The sequence below is a fragment of the Canis lupus genome, chromosome 4 (assembly GCF_003254725.2).
Source record: "Canis lupus dingo isolate Sandy chromosome 4, ASM325472v2, whole genome shotgun sequence".
In the NCBI taxonomy this organism is placed as follows: Eukaryota; Metazoa; Chordata; class Mammalia; order Carnivora; family Canidae; genus Canis; species Canis lupus.
The window spans coordinates 8,489,865-8,509,251 of record NC_064246.1 but is presented as its reverse complement, the minus strand read 5'-3'; the positions used below and the strand labels follow the sequence as shown (position 1 = coordinate 8,509,251).

The window sequence follows — 19,387 nt, the reverse complement described above, 5'->3', positions numbered from 1 at the left end:
TGTTTTAGAGACAAATCATGTCTGATACTACAGCTGTCACTTCACCAGAAGATTTAACTGTCAATGCTAAATTGTGATACACTTAGTTATGGGATACATGTTAAAACGTTTACTTCATACTAGATTCACCTAAGACATGATTAAAACTTGTACACATACAGACACAGCAAAAGCTAAGATAGTAGAGAGTAAAGATTTGTGGCTTTTGGCAAAACCACAGGATTAGAACCCCATGACATCCTAATTAACTGAGTTCCTCTTTTTAAAAAATGTACAGACGCCTATAGGCATATATTAGCAAATAATTTTACATGAGATGCTCCTCCAACTACTATAGGTGGTATTAAGCTAACGATTGGTGTTCATTAGCAATAATGAACTGCAGCCCCTCAGGCTTCACCAACTCAAATAACAAAAACAAGGCATTTCCACTTAGAGTCCCTATACTCTCAAAATCTAGACTGACGTTCAGATATAGCGTGGTATTTAGTTTGCCTATAAAACAGGTCAGGATGAGATCAGAGAGGGAGACAAGCCGTAAGAGACTCTTAACTATACAAAACAAACTGAGGGTCGCTGGAGGGGAGTAGGGTGGGGCATGGGATAACTGAGTGATGGGCATAGAGGAGGGCATGTGATGTGATGAGCACCGGGTGTTGTATGCAACCGATGAATCACTGAACTCTACCTCTGAAACTAATAATATGCTTTATATTAATCAATTGTATTTAAATTAAAAAATAAATAAACAAAACAGGTCAAGAATAAGCTATCTCTAGAGTTAAAACACATGTAAAAACTATAGGCCAGGAGGGCATCCCATGTCAGGATGAATGCTCACTTCATTCCACTCAGGACTCCAGACAAAATGTAACATCTGAAAATTCTACTACTGTGGGAATGTTTAACACTTGGTTTCTTCCACTAACATCCTGATGACTAGAGAGAAACTCTGTTAGTTCTTTCTCATTTTGCTCTATAGCTGGAGCTGCCACACAGCGATGGGAAGCCTTAGAGCGGCATCCTTGAGGGACATCTTTAAGCAGCAGCAGACTTAACAATACGTGAGAGCATCACAGTAGGTACACCTGGGTGTTACCACACAAGTGTTTCCTCTTTGTCAGTCACAGACAAGCGGGCAGATGCAAAAGATTTTTCTGCTTAATAAATTGCTTAGAGCCAAGAAAAGCAGTCTATGTATAATGCTTTTAGTACTTTAAAAAATATTATTTCATCCAGTATTCAATGAGAGTCTCTCATTTGCCAAGCCTTTGGGCAGAAAGATACCGGAAGAGAATAAAAATGAAACCCCATAAAAAGAAATCATTTACCAAACAGCATCAAGAGTATACTGAAGAGCATATCTGAGCTAAGTGTTTTTTATTTTACTAGAAATAGGAAATATAGCATGGGCAAGAAAGTACAGTATGGACAAATTAATTTCTTGATTAAAAAGAGTCTTTCCCACTTTTAATACCACATCTATAGATGTCCTTTGTGGACAGCAATGAGCAGCTCCGACCCAGGAAGTTTTTGTACACAGCCCCACTTCACTGGTTGACAAACTCCGCCCCAACCTTCATGTCCCTAATTACATTTCAATTCCTGACAGCTGTCCTAACGGATCCCCCTAACTTAAGGGAGATTATGTTGACCTTTCCCTATACTTTACATTTATCTGTGTAATTATCTGGTTAGTGACTAGGAGTCACGAGCACAGGGACTAAGGTTAGCTGGCTCACTGTGGTAGTCCCAGTATTGACTTAGCAAACCCCTGGCACATTATAGGTGCAAAATAAATATCTGGAGAATTAATGAAGAAATGAAGAGTCAAACTCCCATATTTTCAACCTAGGGAAAATGATAGGTCAGGATTGGTGAGCTTTCTCCCATAGGTTACTAGCTAGTGCCATCCTAAACTAGAAATGCAACACATAGAAAATATTTGAATTCCTAGCCATAAGAAGGTAGGTCCCTAATAATTCTAAGAATCTAATAATTGCGTATCCAAGGTGGGGGGGATTGCCCAATTTCTACTTCAGTGTTTTTAGTGATGGTCAACTCACTACTTTACAAGATAGCCCATTCTGGTTTGGTCTAATTCAAGTTTTTCCATATAACAAGTTGACTGCTATGCAGTGAATGAGGTAAAATCTGTTGATCATTCTTTAGCTTGCAATTTCTACTTTTTTTCAGTAGTTCTTATATGGAAAGGCAAAGCTTTCTCTGAAGAAGAAAGAGTATCCTAAGGGGAAATTTTAAATGGAAGAAGCAAACAATATCTATATGGATGTTGAAGGAAAAAATCTGGAGAAACAGTATGTTAATGCTGGGCACTGAAAGAACAACACAGCTTCAGAGTATTAAGTGTGAACAAAAAACAGAGCCCTCCACCTTAAGGTAGCAAGGCTGGAGGATCATAGGTGCTGACATCTGACATGGGTAGGCAGAGTCGGATGTTACACAGCACCAGGTACTCATCCCCAGAGTAGAGAGGTCTCCTATACAGCTTAGCTGGTATCGATAACTAAAAACATAAAAGATATCCACATAGGCAAGGCTGGAAAAATAAGATCATATTCTACCTTCAAATACATTAGGTTTCCAGAAATAACGTTCAGCCATGATCTCCCTTTATTCATTAGAACTTAAAAGTAAAAAGGATGAGACCTAGAATGATCTACCATCCAATTCACAAGTCATAATAATTCAGTGTGACTAAATACCAGATGACTTATCTTTATCTTTTTTTTTTTTGACTTATCTTTATCTTATCCAAGTAGAACCAACTAGAACCAACTCCTAGTTGATAAATAGAAGTGACCTTCGCCTTTTGAAACCAGTATTATTGTTCTTTAGGTTGTATAGAAGATGCATACCAGAATCTTTTCAGTGTTGAGGGAAAGCAATGAGTCACAGGGTGGTGGTCCTTTGGGTTCGCAGTCTGAGTCATGGAAGTTCAAAAAGGAGGACTCTGAAAAGCAAACATTCCTGGTTATTCACCTCACCTTAAATTTATGCCTCTTAGGTGTCTAACTATGAATTATAATGTTAAGAATCCACAAAACCAAAATAAGGACAAAGCAAGAAACACTAAAAGGGTCATCCTACCCTTCTCTTCGAAGCTGTGTAACATTCTGTGGTTTCCAAATATCCTCATAACCAGTCATTAATAGAGTAGTTGTTAAGATCCCTGTGTTAGACATCTCCTACCTGGCAGCATTTACTATGGATTTTTAAAAAAAGATCATAAAGGGGAGAACAAAGTCAACCAGGGAAATCTAATGTTAAAAGATAGGCCAGGGGTGACAGGCTGGCTCAGCTGGTAGAGTGCACAACTCTAGGGTTGTAGGTTCAAACACCACGTTGGGTATAGAGATTACTTAAAACTATAATCTTAAAAAAAAAAAGAAGAAGAAGAAGGTATAATACTAAGGGTCTAGTATCCAAAACATACAAATATCTCTTGATTTCAACAAAAAGACAACCCAATTAAAAAATGGGCAAAGAATTGGAATAGGCAATTCTCCAAAGATACAAAAAATAGCCACTGAGTACATGAAAAGATGCTTTCCACCATTGTTCATTAGGGACTGCAAATTTAACCATAATAAGACATCACATTGTGCCCGCAAGGATGGCTATATTTTTTCCAAAAATGGGAAACCACAAGTGTTGGCAAGGATGTAGAGAAATTAGAACGCTTGTGCATTGCTGATGAAGATGTAAAGTGGTGAGGCCACTACGGAAAGCAGTTTACTGGTTCATCAAAAAGTTAAACACAGAATTACCATACAGTCCCACTATTCCATTCCCGGGTATATACCCCAAAGAACTAAAAACAGGGACTCAAACAAGTATGCATACATGCATCTTCACAGAAGCACTATTTAACCAAACAGTGGAAACAGTTCAAATGTCCATCAATAGATGATAGACAAACTTGGTGTATACATACAGTGGAATATTATTCAGCCTTAAAAAAAAAGAAGGACCACAATCACCATGAATTAGTCAACACTTTCCTCCTGCAATAATAAATCTACATCTATATTTTAGCTAACTAAAAGAATTTCAAAATTGGGAGAATTCACTCTAAGCTACATCTGAAATGCTTGCCTATATTTGGAAATACTCAAATATTAAAGATAAACTTTAAAAAAGAATGAAATACTGATATCACAATGTGAAAGAACTCCCAAAATACAAATAATGTGTAAGAACCTCCAACGAAAGTGAAAAAGCCAGACACAAAAGGTCACCCATTGTATGATTCCACGGATACAAAATAACCATAATACATAAATCCAAGGAAACAGAATACACGTTGGTGGCTGGAGGAGGAAGGAGGAGACACTGCCAAGTGGGTAAGGGAGCTGACTTTGGAGTAATGGAAATGTTTTAGGGTAGTTGTAAGACACTGTGACTGTACTCCATGCCACTGAACTGTTCACTGGAAAACAGATCATTTTACGTTATGCGAATTTTGTCTCAATAAATTATTTTTATTTATTTTTTTAAGTAGGCTCCATGCCCAAAGCAGGGCTTGAACTCACAACCTTGAGACTGAGAGTTCCATGTGCTACCCACTGAGCCAGCCAAGCGCTCCTCAATAATTATTTTTAAAGGTATGATATAATTCAGCAGTCATTAAAGAGCATCAAATTACATTCAAGAGGCCATGAGAACTGACTGAGATAAATTCTCACTTGTGTCTGTCTTAACAACTGGAGACCAGACCTGATATACCAAAAAGGCCCCAGATGGGGGCAATTACTGAAGTTGGAAAGGTTAAATTTCATAAGGCACAAGCGGGTTAAAAGGGTGGGTAGATTTGGACTGGGTACAGAAAGGGTACGGGTATTCCAGGTGGCATGAGTCTGTATATAGAAGTACAAAGATAAAATGCAAAGGGGCAGTAAGCGGACAACCCTGGCTGGAAGGAGTTGGTGTTGGAAAATGGAAAATACAAGATTGGGAAGTGAGTGTTCAGACTGGGGAGTCTGGGAACCAAGAGAAAGGCTTTAGTCTGACAAGAGTCAAGAACCAGTAATGGTTGTTGGTAGGTAGCTGGGTATATAATAATTTATAACCTATTTCTTTTTAAAGCTAGTATCTGACAACATATGCTAAGCACTGCAGTTAAGCGTTGTATACACGTGCCCTTCTTCTAACGATCCCTCCATTTAGTGGGCTTAACCATTTAGTGGAATTCATTGCAGTTTCAATAAATATCCATCTGTATAATTTTAGGAGCTGCACAGCGTTCCCTTCCATGAAACTTAGCCATACCCCTATCTTTGGGCAATTAAGATGTCCTTTCTCTCTTAATATCTCTTGATACAGCATTTCAGAAGTATGCTTGACCTGTATTTTTGCAAATTCCCCCAATTTGGCAATTAAATTGAATCCTAACAAATATAATTGCTGAGGCAGAGGGTGTAAATGATGGTAAGACCTTTCAGGATGCCTGGGTGGCTCAGCGATTGAGCATCTACCTTTGGCTCAGGGTGTGATCCTGAGGTCCGGGATCAAGTGCAGCATCAGGCTCCTTGTGGGAAGCCTGCTTCTCCCTCTGCCTATGTCTCTGCCTCTCTCTCTCTGTCTCTCATGAATAAAATCTTAAAAAAAAAAAAAAAAAAAGACCTTTCATATATGCTGCCCCATTTCCCACCCAATAGGTAATAGTTTCATTCCTACCTACCAGTGTAGAGGACAGTCTGTTTCCCTCTGCTCAGAGTATTGTTTTTATCTCTTCCTAATCTGAAAATAGCACTCACAAGACCAAACTTTTGGCTTATTGGCCATTTGTATCTCTTCTTTTGTAAATTATGTGTTTCCTTTGCTAATTTTTACGTGATTTGATCTCTTCTGGCCTAAGATAAAGAGAAGAATGCCTATTTTCCAGTTATCTCAGGACCACTTATTGACTTATCAATTTGAACACCACCTTCACATTACAGTCACCAGGGTCTGTTTCCAGACTTTTTTTGGAAAGGAATCTTTGAGATTATTCATATATAACTACAATAGCTCTGACAGATGACTGTCCAATCTACATGGACACTGATATTTAAAAATTACAATAGTAATTCATATTCAGTCCAGAAAACATAGAAAAATCACAAAACATAAATAAAAAAAATTTTTTTTAAGATTTCATTTATTTATGTGAGAGAGAGTAAGCGAGAGAGAGAGAGAGCATAAGCAGGGGGAAGGGGCAGTGGGAGAGGAAGAAGCAAACTCCCCGCCAAGCAAGGAGACCAACCTGGGGCTCGATCCCAAGACCTGAGATCATGACCTGAGCCAAAGGCAGATGCTTAACCAACTGAGCCACTCAGGTGCCCCAATAAAAGTCACTTTGAATACTTCCACACATTGAGAATCACTGTGAAAGTCTTGGTGTAATTAATGTAATTAAGGTTGACAATTCTGAAATCAGATGGCTTAGGTTTGAATTCCTGTCATCTACCAGTATTTACCAGCTCTTTGACCAACTGACCCAGCCTCATCAATCTTTGGTTTCTTCATTTGTAAAACAGGGTCAATGAAAGTATTCCGCTTAAGAGTGGTTGATAACACAAGAAGATCTAACTAAACAAGGAGATAAAAGTAAAGTATTTGGTACAGTTTCTAGCAGGGAGAAGCAGCTAAAAGATGTTTGCTACCATTGTTATCATTAGGTTATGAGAATGGAAGGTGATACACTACTTTGTAACTTGCCCTTTTAATGTAACAATATAAGCACTTCCCCCATGACTAATTTCCTTCTGCATTGTTTAAACTTAGTGAGATTGATATTTTAATATCTTTAAATTTTTAATTCTCTACAATAAACCTGTATTTGTTGTTGTTTCTAGACTAATCCCTTATAATGATCTGCTTAATCTGACTTGAATAGTATCATACTGTTTCAATATTATACCCCTTTAATAAATGCATACATTTTGGGACACCTGGGTGGCTCAGTGGTTTGGTGTCTGCCTTCTGCTTGGGTGTGATTCTGGAGTTCTGAGATTGAGTCCCACATTGGGCTCCCTGCATGGAGCCTGCTTCTCCCTCTGCCTCTGTCTCTCTCGTAAATAAAATCTTAAAAAAATAATAATAAATGCATACATTTTAATGTAAAGCAAAGTCTTATTTTTTTTTCAAAAGTTTCTTGGCTTTGGATCAACATTCTTCTTTCATATAAGCTTCCATCATTTTGTTAAGGTTCCAAAACAGAAAAGTCTCTCTATGACTTTTTCTTTTTAAGTAGGCTCCACACCCAGTGTGGAGCCCAACGTGGGGCTTGAACTCACAACTCTGAGATCAAGACCTGAACTGAGATCAAGAGTCAGATGCTTAACTTACTGAGCCATCTAGGTAACCCCCAATGATTTTTATTAGAACTGTTAAAACTGTAGATTAGTGAGTGGAGGAGTATTTGCCTTCTTTACAAAATTTAATCTTATTCATGTCTTTTATTAACCTATGTGAAATTTTACAATTTTTCTATAGAATTTACACATTCAAATTTGTTGTGATTAAAAAGAAAATTGCTGGATAATCATTGTTTCAGCACATATTTGTTGAGCATCTACTATGGTCTTCAACACTAGAAATGACCCCAGTCCTTCTATATAAAGATTATAGTTCAATGAGGGAAACCAACAGGAATCAAAATCACACAGAAATGTCATCACAGCAACTTAGAGAACTTACAAACTACAGAATGGTCAAGGGAAGCAGTAGAGACAGTTTCCTAAGGACTTGAATAGTAGCATCAGCTCATCCTGACAGAGTTAACAGGGTACAGGCACACTTCTAATCCCCATTTTAAAGACAAGGAACCTGAGGCAAAAAGGCTGAGTAATTTGTCCATGGCACCCTCTAGCAGAGCAGTGGAGGTGGGATTGAGCCCAGGCAGTCTGGTTCTAGATCTGACCCAGACAGAGTAAAGGGAGACCTAAGGAAGGTTTCAGATTTTAAAGGTGAAGGTCCATGGGCAGCCAGCAGACAGGGAGACAGGCAGAGTGGTCCAGGCAGAAAGACAGCATATTGTAAATCTTCTGCCTTAACTGGCTAGAGCTGAATATTTTACCTATCTACATAACTGAATTCTTAACAGCTCTATTAATGTTTTCATTTATCCGGTGGATAATTGTGTCATTTAAACGTAACAATATCAAGGTCTTCTTAATATTTATACTCATTTAACATCTTATTTTACTAGATAAAACATCAAAAGAAAGTACTCAATACTAGTACTGCTTATTCCAGATATTAATACTTCATTTAATGATCCAGAATTTCCTCGTTTTGGTAAGATTTTTATTTAACATTTATAAGCATCCAGTGGGAAGATGCTCTATATGGCTATGGGTTAATATTGATGTATTTTACCATACAAAGGAAGGGTTCTGGGCAGCCCCGGTGGCCCAGTGGTTTAGTGCCGCCTTCAGCCTGGGGTGTGATCCTGGAGACCTGGGATCGAGTCCCACATCGGGCTCCTTGCATGGAGCCTGCTTCTTCCTCTGCCTGTGTCTCTGCCTCTCTCTCTCTGTGTCTGCCATGAATAAATAAATAAAATCTTTAAAAAAACAAAAACAAAGGAAGGGTTCTCCTATTCTTTGCTTTACCAAAAACCAAAAATTTTAAGTCAGGAAAGCTGGCTGAACTTTACAAGTGCTTTTGGAAATGTCCTTATAATAATCATATGAAAAAAAAAATAATCATATGATTTTTCTCCTTTGACTTATTAAGGTGATTAATTACATTTTTTTAAAAAGTCAAACCATCTATGTACTTCTCATATAAATTCTAATTGACCAAGGCACATCATTACTTTAACTGGTTGCTGGCTTCAGCTTATTAATATTTTACTTAGGATTTTTATAACTATTTTATAGCTTTCTTCCCACCCCTGCCCTCACAACTATATTAAATTCTGGCATCAGTGTTTTTTCCTGGTTTGGTAGGGTCTGTGAAAGAAAAACAGTTTGTTATAGTCACACACAGGGTTGTCTTGAACAGAAGGTTAAATTTGTTCTTCAATCTAAAATTGTTTAGCTCACTATGGCTTTATCTTATATAAACAACCCAACTGGGATCCCTGGGTGGCGCAGCGGTTTAGCGCCTGCCTTTGGCCCAGGGCGCGATCCTGGGGACCCGGGATCAAATCCCACATCGGGCTCCCGGAGCATGGAGCCTGCTTCTCCCTCTGTCTGTGTCTCTGCCTCTCTCTCTCTCTCTGTGTGACTATCATAAATAAATAAAAATTTAAAAAAAAAACCCACTTTATAAAAAAAATAAATAAATAAAAAAATAAACAACCCAACTATCTGTATTTAGATGGTATAAGTTTCCATAGAATTAGGAATAGCTTCTGTTTTCCTCTTTGCTCAGATAATACAAATAAGATTATTTTTTATTTTTTATTTTTTAAAGGTTTTATTTATTTATTTGACAGAGAGAGAGAGAGAGAGAGAGAGAGAGAACACACACCCACAAGGAAGATGAGCTGCAGAGGGAGGGGGAAAAGTAGGCTTCCCACTGAGCAGGGAGCCCAACACAGGGCTTGATCCCAGGACCCTGAGATCACAACCTGAGCTGAAGGCAGACACTTAACTGACTGAGCCACCAAGATGTCCCTATTTTATATTTTTTAAAGATTTTATTTATTTATTTGAGAGAGATATAAAAAGCATGAGTGGAGTGGGTGCGGGGAGGCAGAAGGAGAAGCAGATTCCCCAATGAGCAGGGAGCTCCAGGTCTTAATCCCAGGATCCCAAGATCATGACCTGAGCTGAAAGCAGACTGAGCCACGCAGGAGCCCTGCAAGAAAAATTTAGTTACTACAGAAATAGTCTCAAAACACAATACAGAATCTCATCTTTTTCTTCTGGATCATCTTCCTGGGCAATTTTTTTTCCTGGGCATTTATTGATTGATCCATATTTTTAATCTTATTAGTAGGGATTTGTCCACATTTATGTCTTAATTCTAATGGCCTCTACAATTGTCCACACAATCCCTCATTCCTAACATACATTTGTTTCTGCTTTCCTAGTTAGGGGTTACCCTTAGCAGACTTATTTACCTTACTCTTTTTTAAAGAACCAACTCTTGGATCTATTCATTGATTCCACTGTTCCTCTGTTTCTAATTCACTTATTCTGACTTTGTTCTAGGCACTGCTTCCAATTTCCCTTATTTCCTTTTCTTGTTGCTCAAGCTTGGTGTCCAGGTCATTCATTCCCTGTCTTCCTTGATACTAAGAAGCCACCAAAGGTTGAAGCAAAAGAAGGATCACGGTCAGTCGTGTGAGGAGAGAAGAGCCATAAGACGAGAACAGGGAAGCCACCTGGGAGACCACAGCAAAAGTCCAAACAAAGACAGAGACTACTGGGTTAAAAGGAAGGGTCAGACTCTAAATAGGTACATAAGTAAAAAGGACAGGATTTTGAGAAAACTTTGGCATGGACAGAGGACAAAAGCACTGGCTTCCAGTTTGTGTAGTGACAGAAGCTGCAGTGCCATGAACGGAAATGGAAAGTTTAAGGGGAAGAATGGTTTTAGAATCCAGTCAAGAGCCAAGTGCTTGGGAGACACTAAACTAGAAGCTGTCTTGCCTGTAGTTAGGAAATTCCAGAGAAAGATAAGAGCTACAGATATGAATTTGATAATCATTAACTTACAATAGATGAGTAAACAGGGGATGGAGGCAGGATTTCAATGACAGCTCAGGAAGCTTAAGTCTAAGGAGAAGAAAGAGCTGACCCTGGTGGGGGCAAGACATTCAAGAGGAGGAGGATAAACCAAGTTGGTAATTTACCAAGTCTTTTCTAAAGAACTATCAGGGGCACCTGGGTGACTCAGTGGTTGAGCGTCTGCCTTCGGCTCAGGGCATGGTCCCAGAGTCCCAAGACTGGGTCCCGCATCAGGCTCCCCAGAGGGAGCCTGCTTCTTTCTCTGCCTGTGTCTCTGCTTCTCTCTCTGCTTCTCTCATGAATAAACAAAACCTTTGAAAAAAAAAAAAAAGAACTACTTGAAGAACATTTGTTTTACATCTTTGCCATAAAGCTATAGTTATTACAACGATTTTCATTTTCCATTATACTCCCTTATCCCTAATGTCAAATATTTTTCATTTTTCATGAGTCTTGCTAGATAATTGTCTAAACTTTAGACAGTATTTTCAAAGAACCAGCTTTTATAGTGAAATCTAATTAAACGTGAAGTCAGAGGAAGAACAATTAGTATGGAGGCAAAGCAAGAGAGCAGTTGAGAGCGCGGGACACGGAGCCAGTCTGACCCCCCATCAGATGCCTCACTGGCTGGCTGACTTTGCGCAAATCCTTTTGTACCTCTTAGCTTGTTTCCTCATTTGTAAAACAGGAACAACTACCACCTCATACCCTCCTAGGGCTTTTATGAGAAGATATACTGCCCACAATTCACAGGAAATGGTTGTTAAATGTTAGTAGGGTTGATCCTTGAACTACAGGGGTTTGAACTGTGTGGGTGCTCTTACACGCAGATTTTTAACATAAATATGGTATACTACTGTAAATGTACTTCCGCTTCCTTATGATCTTCTTAATACATTTCCTTTTCTCTGGCTTATTTTATTCTAAGAATACAGTATATAATACAGAATATCAAAACGTGTTCATCAACTATCTGTTCTGGTCAACAGTAGGCTAGTAGTAAGTTCTGGGGGAATCAGAAGTTGTACACGGATTTTTTTTATGGTGTGTGGGGGGATTGGTGCCCTTAACCTCCACATCGTTTGAGGGTTCACTGTACACATATCTATATTAAAACTATTGGAGGGTTTTCTTATTCATTTATTTTTTTAAGATTATTTATTTGAGAGCATGTATATGGGGGGAGGGGCAGAGGAAATGGGAGAAGCAGACTCCCCCTGCTTAGGACCCTGAGATCATGACCTGAGCCAAAAGCAGATGCTTAACCAACTGAGCCAACCAGGCACACTCTGTTCATTTCTTCTTCCTTCTTTCCTTAACATTATTTTGGTTTTCATAGCACTTTACAGCTTTCAAAATGCTCTCACAACACTCCTTCCTTTGGTCTTCCATTCTTTGAGGCAGGTAGAACATATCTTAGGCTTATCACACGCATGGGGAAATGAGCTCAGTGTTAATGGATGTGTTTACGGTCACAAGACAAACTGCAAAGCTGAGACTTGCCACATCCTTGCTCTAGGACACCACACCAATAGAGATGCATGGTCCACTTGTCACCACTCATTTTGCCAATGCTGGGTCCTAACAAGAGATTGTTTATGTAGAACAATGCCATCAAACTTCTTTCCTGTCCTCCCAAACCCCACAGACAGCTGATTTTAAGATCGGTTTTGGTAGAGACATAAGGAGCTGACCGCAGTAGGTTCAAGAAAGAATTGGCAATGTGGAGACAGAGCCTAGAAACATCTCCTTTGAGGAATTCTGTTGTAAAGGAACCAGAGATGAGAGGCGGATGGACGGATGTGTGGTCCCGTCTTTGTTACTAGTTTTTTCAGGACAGGAGCTACTACAGCCATTTGTATACTGATGGGAGGCGAGAGGGAATGAGATCTCCCGCACAGGAAGAGTGCTACACTCAGTGTGGCTCCCACAACCCCACCCTGGAAGCAAAAGCTATCCCCAGAGCTGCAGGTAGGTTGTTTCTATGATGGTGGGGAAGCGTGGAAGTTCTCTGATTGTTTCCTTCTCAATCAAATCAACCTCATAGTAAGGAGAGGAGACAGTGGTTTGGGAAGTACCATCTATTTGCCATATGTTCACGTCTGCAGGTAAAAATGACTGAAACCTTGCTAACAGCAAACCCAGAGCCAATTCCTAAAGGAAGATGTTTTATAAGGAGCTTAACAGCAGCTGGCTACACTCACCACTTGACCACCAGTTATAAAAGTGTGCCAAGTTCACCTGAAAACAAGGATGACTGGGCTTTCCCCATGGATGGGTTAGCACTTGGAAGTCAGGCAAGCCTAGTCCTAGGTGTAGGGTGACCTGGGAAAAGCAACAAGCATCACTGTGGCTGGAGGAGCTGCCTGAAGGCCAAGTAGCCGTTAGGCAGGATCAATTATACTGCCTCTGCTTTCATCAATTTCTGCATTTGTAAGACAACCACTGTCGAGGACCTTGTACATCACAAGGTGGTGGATGGTCCCAAGTGGTAAGTTTCTTTTAGAATGTAATAGCAGGAAAAGTAATAGGAGGAAAAGTTCTCCTCCTCTGAATTCATATGCTTCTTTTGTTTTAACAAAATATTATTCATCTGTATCTGAGATGTGTAAGTTATCATAAAACAACTTGAAAATAAAGGCTGCCCACTGGAAATGAGATTATAAAGTCAACATATAATTAATCCATTAGAACAAAGATCTGAAAAGCCATCTTAAAGAGGCAGAATGGCTTTATAACCAAGCATGAATATAATCTGATCAAAGCTGTACTAACCCACACAAAAGTATAAGCACATATAAAAAATGTATAAAACCAAAAGAAAAGGAGCTGGTCAGCTGCACAGAATAGAAAGAGAGGCAGGAAAGCAAATGATGTGGCACTGATCCAGAACAGAACCAGGGGTTGGGGGGTGCTAGAGCCAGCAAAGTGAGCAGCCAGCCTTAGCTGCAAAGGCTACTCACAGCCTGGGGTTGTAGCATGGACTGAACACACATCAGATGCTCAAAGTGGCACATCCTCTTAAGAGCTGAACACTTTCTCATATACCTACACATGCTTTCAAATATCATCAGTTCTACTGGAAAAGCTGAAGCTCATCTAGGTGATAATGTGAAACCCTTAGTGAAAAGGGAACAGAATCACTTTTTAGATTTATTTATTTGAGAGATAGTACATGCAAGGGGAAAGGGAGAGGGAGAGGGAGAAGCAGACTCCCCACCAAGCAAGGAGCCCCACATGGGGCTTGATCCCAGGACCCTGAGATCATGACTTGGGCCGAAGGTAGACAATCAACCAACTGAGCCACCCAGGCACCACCAGAGTCATTTGGAACACCCCAAACACAGGTGGAAAAAGGTTGGAAGAGTACTCAACTGCTCTTCCATGCAGAAGAGGTGGATCATCTGACCCAGGACTTCTGAGTGTCGACACAAGGAACATCATCACCTGAGTGGAGCAAATCCACTGTGCTGGTAACTAAGCCAGAAATAGTCATACAAAATTATCTCCAAATGATACTACGGTAACATGGAATAAGACTTTATTAGCAAGCTTAAAAACAGATAGCAGTTATGTATTTGGGGTTCTTTCTAGTTAGGTTGTTCAGTTTGTGAAAAGTCAAGAAGTAAGCGATACATTTTTCTGCATCTATGTCACATTTCAGTAAAAGGTAAAAATAAAAAACAGAAGGAAAATGTTAGAAAGCATTAAGCCAAAATGAAAAGTATTAAGATTATGCCACTGTAGTAAATTTTGCATTTATTCTATCTGTAAGGTAACAAGCCCAAACAAAAGGATAAGATGATCTCTTTAAAACACCACACTGTGAAAAGGGGAAGCTTCAAAACTATGTCAGTTGGCCAAGTATTTAGGGAGCGCAATGAAGCCAAGCCATGTCTACACGCTGTAGAACTAACTTCCTGAAAAGTCTGTATACACAAAGCGCTCTCCCACTTCCTGTAGGCAAGTTCCTCCCAAGGTAGGTTCTAAAACCGAGGCCATATATCTTTCATCCAGAGGGAGGAAGAAAACAAACCCTCACTAACCAAAGCTGAACAAGTCTACCAGGGTACGGGTCTTTTAAAAGGTAAATGTAATTCTTAATAACAACAGATCTACTTGAGAAAGTTAAGGAGTATGCAAATACCACAGCCATCATCAACATAGGGTTCATGCTACAAAACGCAACTCCTAAACCAAAAATTTTCTGAAAGATGCTGTTCAGGAAGCAAAAGAGGCAAGGATCCTTCAGGCAATGCCACAGTGGCCATGGCTGGGGGAGAAAAATAAATCTCTTTATCACTCTATGCCTCAGTCTCTGCACTCTAAATAAGCTAGCAAATTTACTTGCGTGTACCTTAAAGAAGGTTGGAAGAGATCTGCCACAAAACGATATGTGTTAACACACACAGAAAATCAAGGCTTAGGGAAAAAGGATCAAGCAAATATAATAGGGTTACCACAGTTACCGTGACTGAGCATAACATTTGGTCCTTAACTTCCTCATAGCCAGAATAAAAAAGGAAATAACTCTCATTATAAAATGTCCCTCTACCGATTCCCTGCCACCTCTAAGGCACAGCAACGATTTAAGTGCGGTGAGCTGTAAGATCTATGTCACATATTTATATAACTGATTCCTCCATTAAGAAAGATATATTGACAATCTTCAAGTCTTACTGGCTGTCAAAAATACAGTTAGGTTTGTAACTACTTCCTTAATTTTCTGGCAGTTAACACCTCCCAAATCAGACACAACTGCTCTTTTCTTCACAAAGAACTGTGGGAGAATAAGCTCAAATCTTGGATTATTAATTTCAATACACTAAAGAAAATTATTTCAGATTGTAAATTAATCACTGACTTGATTGAGGCATTAAGCATATAGGCAGTGCTAAAGCTGCCAGCTAGATGAAGGTGGCCATTTCAAAAGTACCGTAAAGTACCATAAAGACACAAAGTACAAGGACTACCTCACTTAGGAGCAGACAAAAGTCTGCAGTAAAGGGATGCCTGGGTGGCTCAGTGGTTAAGCGTCTGCCTTTGGCTCAGGGCGTGATCCTGGGGTCCTAGGATCAAGTCCTGGAGCAGGCTCCCTGCATGGAGCCTGCTTCTCCTCCCTCTGCCTATGTCTCTGCCTCTCTCTCTCTCTCTCTCTCATGAATAAATAAATAAAATCTTTTTTAAAAAAAGGGCAATAAAAAGAAAAAAAAATCAGAATCATTGTTCTTATAAGTACTATATTTTCAAAGAAGGAAAACCAAAAGTATTTTGAAACAATTACAAGAAGTACACGTTTGAACTATTACATCTTAGTTTGTAAGAACACGTAGATGTATTTAATACCAGATGAATACCACCTTTGAATGAGATACAGTTAGCTTTCGCAGGAAGAGAAGAGAGAGAGATGAAGTCTTCAATCAACAGACAGGGTTCAGCTTATCTAGACTTTAATTCACTAGATCTACAACACTGGGGTGTCAAATTAAGACATCTCTAAGATCTCTCCAAAGCTCACTCTGTCCAGGGCTCTGTTCATGCCACTTTACCAGAGGCCTTCCCTGGCCCCCTTGCAAAGTAGCACAGCACTTTTTACTCTTCAAGGCACCTATCTGTAGGCCTACTAAACACTGATCTCTTCCCCCACCAGAACGCAGACTTCACTAGGGCAAGTCAGCCAGCTGTGCTATATCCCCAAGGCCCAGAATACTGAGTAGCAAGTAGTAGGCTCACAGATGGCTTTCCTGTGAAAGGACAGATCCATTCTAGCTCAATAGTCCAAAGTACTAGGTGCAGTAAAGCATCCTAAAAACAAACAAACAAACAAACAAAAAAGTAAATTATTTTTCCCACAGGAAAACAGAGATGATCTGACATCTGTGGTTATACATGCCTTTCAAATAAAAGGTAAAACCTGTGCTGGAGAAGAAAGCTGAAGGCGGCCTGGCAAAGTCAGTCAGCCCTGGCGCCTGGGTCATGCATGCTTGTGTCTACAGCTGGACCTCAGTGGGGCTCAGCCCACTGAGCATGAGGCTGCTCTCGGGGCACTGGATTCCATGTGATGGTGGTCCACACAGCACAATCAGTCATTGCCAGTGCTGTGTTCAGACCTACAGGCTCCCCTCCCACCAGCTGTTGTCTTTGGTTCTATAATCACCAGGGGTTCTGTCTTAAGAGAATACACACGCAGCCATCCAAAGGTGTGGAGACTTAGAATCCAAAAGCTGTGGGAAGACTTCTGAAAAGTGGCTTCTGTATCTGTCTCCTGGATAGGGACTGGCTTGATATGGACAGGCTTGTGGCTGGAAAGGTCAGCAAGGGATGAGGATACGATTAACAGATGGTGAGGCTCTGAAGAACTGGCGTGATCTACTTCCTGGCACTTATCTTGGCCCTTATGTTGATCAGAAGGGGATTCTGGATTCAGAACATGAGCTACGATACGATTAGTTGTAAAGCCTGAATTTGTTCCTACATCCGTTCTTCTTAGGACAGTGAGGGAACCGGGGCAGGTTTCATAGCGCCCGGCTTCTACCTACTTGTCCAAGACGAGGAGAGAGAAATGAGAGACACTTTGGGAGTCGCTACCACGATAGAGATGGCTTCTGTCACATACCGCAGCCAGTAAAGCTAAGAGAAACAGCTGGAGTGTCAAGTAGCGTAAGCAGTTGCTTTTGAGAATGATTAACTGGGGCTGACAGCAGCAGCAGCCAAGCCACTTTCGCACCTGTCAGCAGCTACGGGACATTCCTGTTGGCCCAGGGGCGGCTGGCTCAAAGACTCAGGCCACACATTTGTAACAGCACACTTGTAATTCCAAACTAAGAAAATAAGTACTACGTGGGGGAGATAAATAAAAATTTGAAACATTTGAATAAATTATGCTTAAAACCTCATAATATAGTGTTCAACCTCTGAAGCAGAGAATACTAGATGATGGTTTCCACGTATGAGGGAATTGGTAGAACGGACAGAAGAATTTCTCCAAACACTTAGTTCATGAAAACCTTTATGATCTAGAGGAAAAGCAGGAGACAGGTCAGAGTTGGCTCAAATACGGAGTCAAACACTGGCAGAAGCCTGATGTCACACAGTGAAATGATCCACCTAGGTCAAGAATATCAATCAATTTCATACTAGAAATCAATCTGTAGGGACGCCTGGCTGGCTCAATGGTTGAGCGTCTGCCTTTGGCTCTGGCCGTGATTCCCGGGTCCTGGGATCAAGTCTTGCATCGGGGTCTCCCCCATGGGGAGCCTGCTTCTCCCTCTGCCTACGTCCCTGCCTCATTCTCTGTGTCTCTCATGAATAAATAATTTAAAAAAAAAAAAAAAAGAAGAAAGAAATTTATCTGTATCTTCCATTGCCTAGAATCTGGGTCTCCCTGAGCCAGTGAGCATCACACGACTACAGGAGGAAAAGGCAAATGAAGATTTACATAATAACGTACCACAGGCTGGCAAATACTAGAAATGTGGTTTCCTACCTGTAAGTACTGGGGGTCTAAGACAAAGTTGGGGTGATTTCTCTGTGTCTGTTTCCCCATCTGAGGAAAAGGAGTTACCACTCAATGAAGTAGTGGCTGGTGTGCCGACAGATTTAAGAGAAGAGGCTAAGCAACCTAAAGTTCTTACGACATCATCTGGCATACAGCAAGCACTCCCTATGTGCTGGCTATTCTCACTTTCCTCACAGCATTCTTGTGAAGAAAATGAAACCCTGTAATTAGGTAACAGTGTCTTCCAATTTAGAGGAGGCAATTTTGCAAAGACAAGCAATCAACGTGTTCAGAGAGTCACAGAGGGCGTCAGGGGTAAAAGCCGATCCCTTCCCACCCTGCAACGCAGGCCATGTTTTTTACACCGTTACTAGCCAAGGCCTACCACGAAATAAAGAAGTCACATACCCTCCAGCGGGTGAGACTTCCTTAAGGCAGTCAGATTGTGCTTAAAGGAAATCAGAGTGTGCTAATCTTTGACATTGCATCTGTCTTCCGAGTCACACAATAGTAGAGAACGCTGCTGTCAGGCCCTAGAAGGAACCAGCCAGCTTCTGGTGAGTTTGAGTTAGGCAGACCCAGCTAAGCAACGCCTTCAGGGAATTCGGGGGAAGAGGAAAAGGACGGGAAGGGGAAAGGAAGGGGAGGGATTTGAAGGGCGAGAGACCCACCGGAGAATCTCAAAACAAAACAAAAGAAACTGCGGACGCGTACTCTGCTCCTGAGGCGTCTGCCATGATTTCCTAGACTGACGGCAACAGCGCCCACCCCCGTGACTGGGCGCGCCGCGACCCTCGATCCGCGACCCTCGATCCGCGATCCGCGACCCTCGATCCTCGAGCCGATGCACACGCAGCTCTGACGCGCGGGCCCGAGGCCTGCGGAGCCCCTCCTGCCCTCTGGGAGGCACAGGCCAGGTCACAGGTCCGTCTTCGATAACTGGAAGCAAGAGGTCAACGAGCAGATCAAATGGGCTCGCTCTTGTGTTCCCTCGTTTCCCTCAGGCAGCAGATCTTTAGAGGTCGCGTGTAATACAAGACAGCAACCCGGGAGGTCAGAACACCTGATTTCCCGGCGTCCGCTGTCCGGCACCGGCCCCACCGCGGGCGCGTCCTCCTTGGTCCGTCGGCCCCTCCCTCGCCGCCCCCGCACCCTCGGGGCCCGGGGCGGGCACCGGCCACTGGCCATCTCCTCTTCC

General features: G+C 41.1%; 1 protein-coding gene across 14 annotated transcripts in view; it reads right to left on the bottom strand.

Moving 5' to 3' along the window:
- TTC13 (tetratricopeptide repeat domain 13) overlaps positions 1–19,387 on the bottom strand; it is an 80,435-nt gene that overhangs the window by 60,389 nt on the left and 659 nt on the right. For 9 of the 14 annotated variants that reach the window (XR_007410104.1, XR_007410105.1, XM_049108936.1 and 6 more), the window contains exons 2-3: positions 18,904–19,128; positions 2,880–2,974 (exon numbers count right to left, since the gene is read on the bottom strand). Coding sequence is in view for 12 of the 14 variants with exons in the window: in XM_049108936.1 (XP_048964893.1) it covers positions 2,880–2,974; positions 18,904–19,128 (320 nt within the window). In the remaining 2 variants the exon portion in view is untranslated. The remainder of the gene's footprint in view (positions 1–2,879; positions 2,975–18,903; positions 19,129–19,387) is intronic. The other 5 variants (XM_035715529.2, XM_025448662.3, XM_025448663.3 and 2 more) reach the window with 1 other exon arrangement.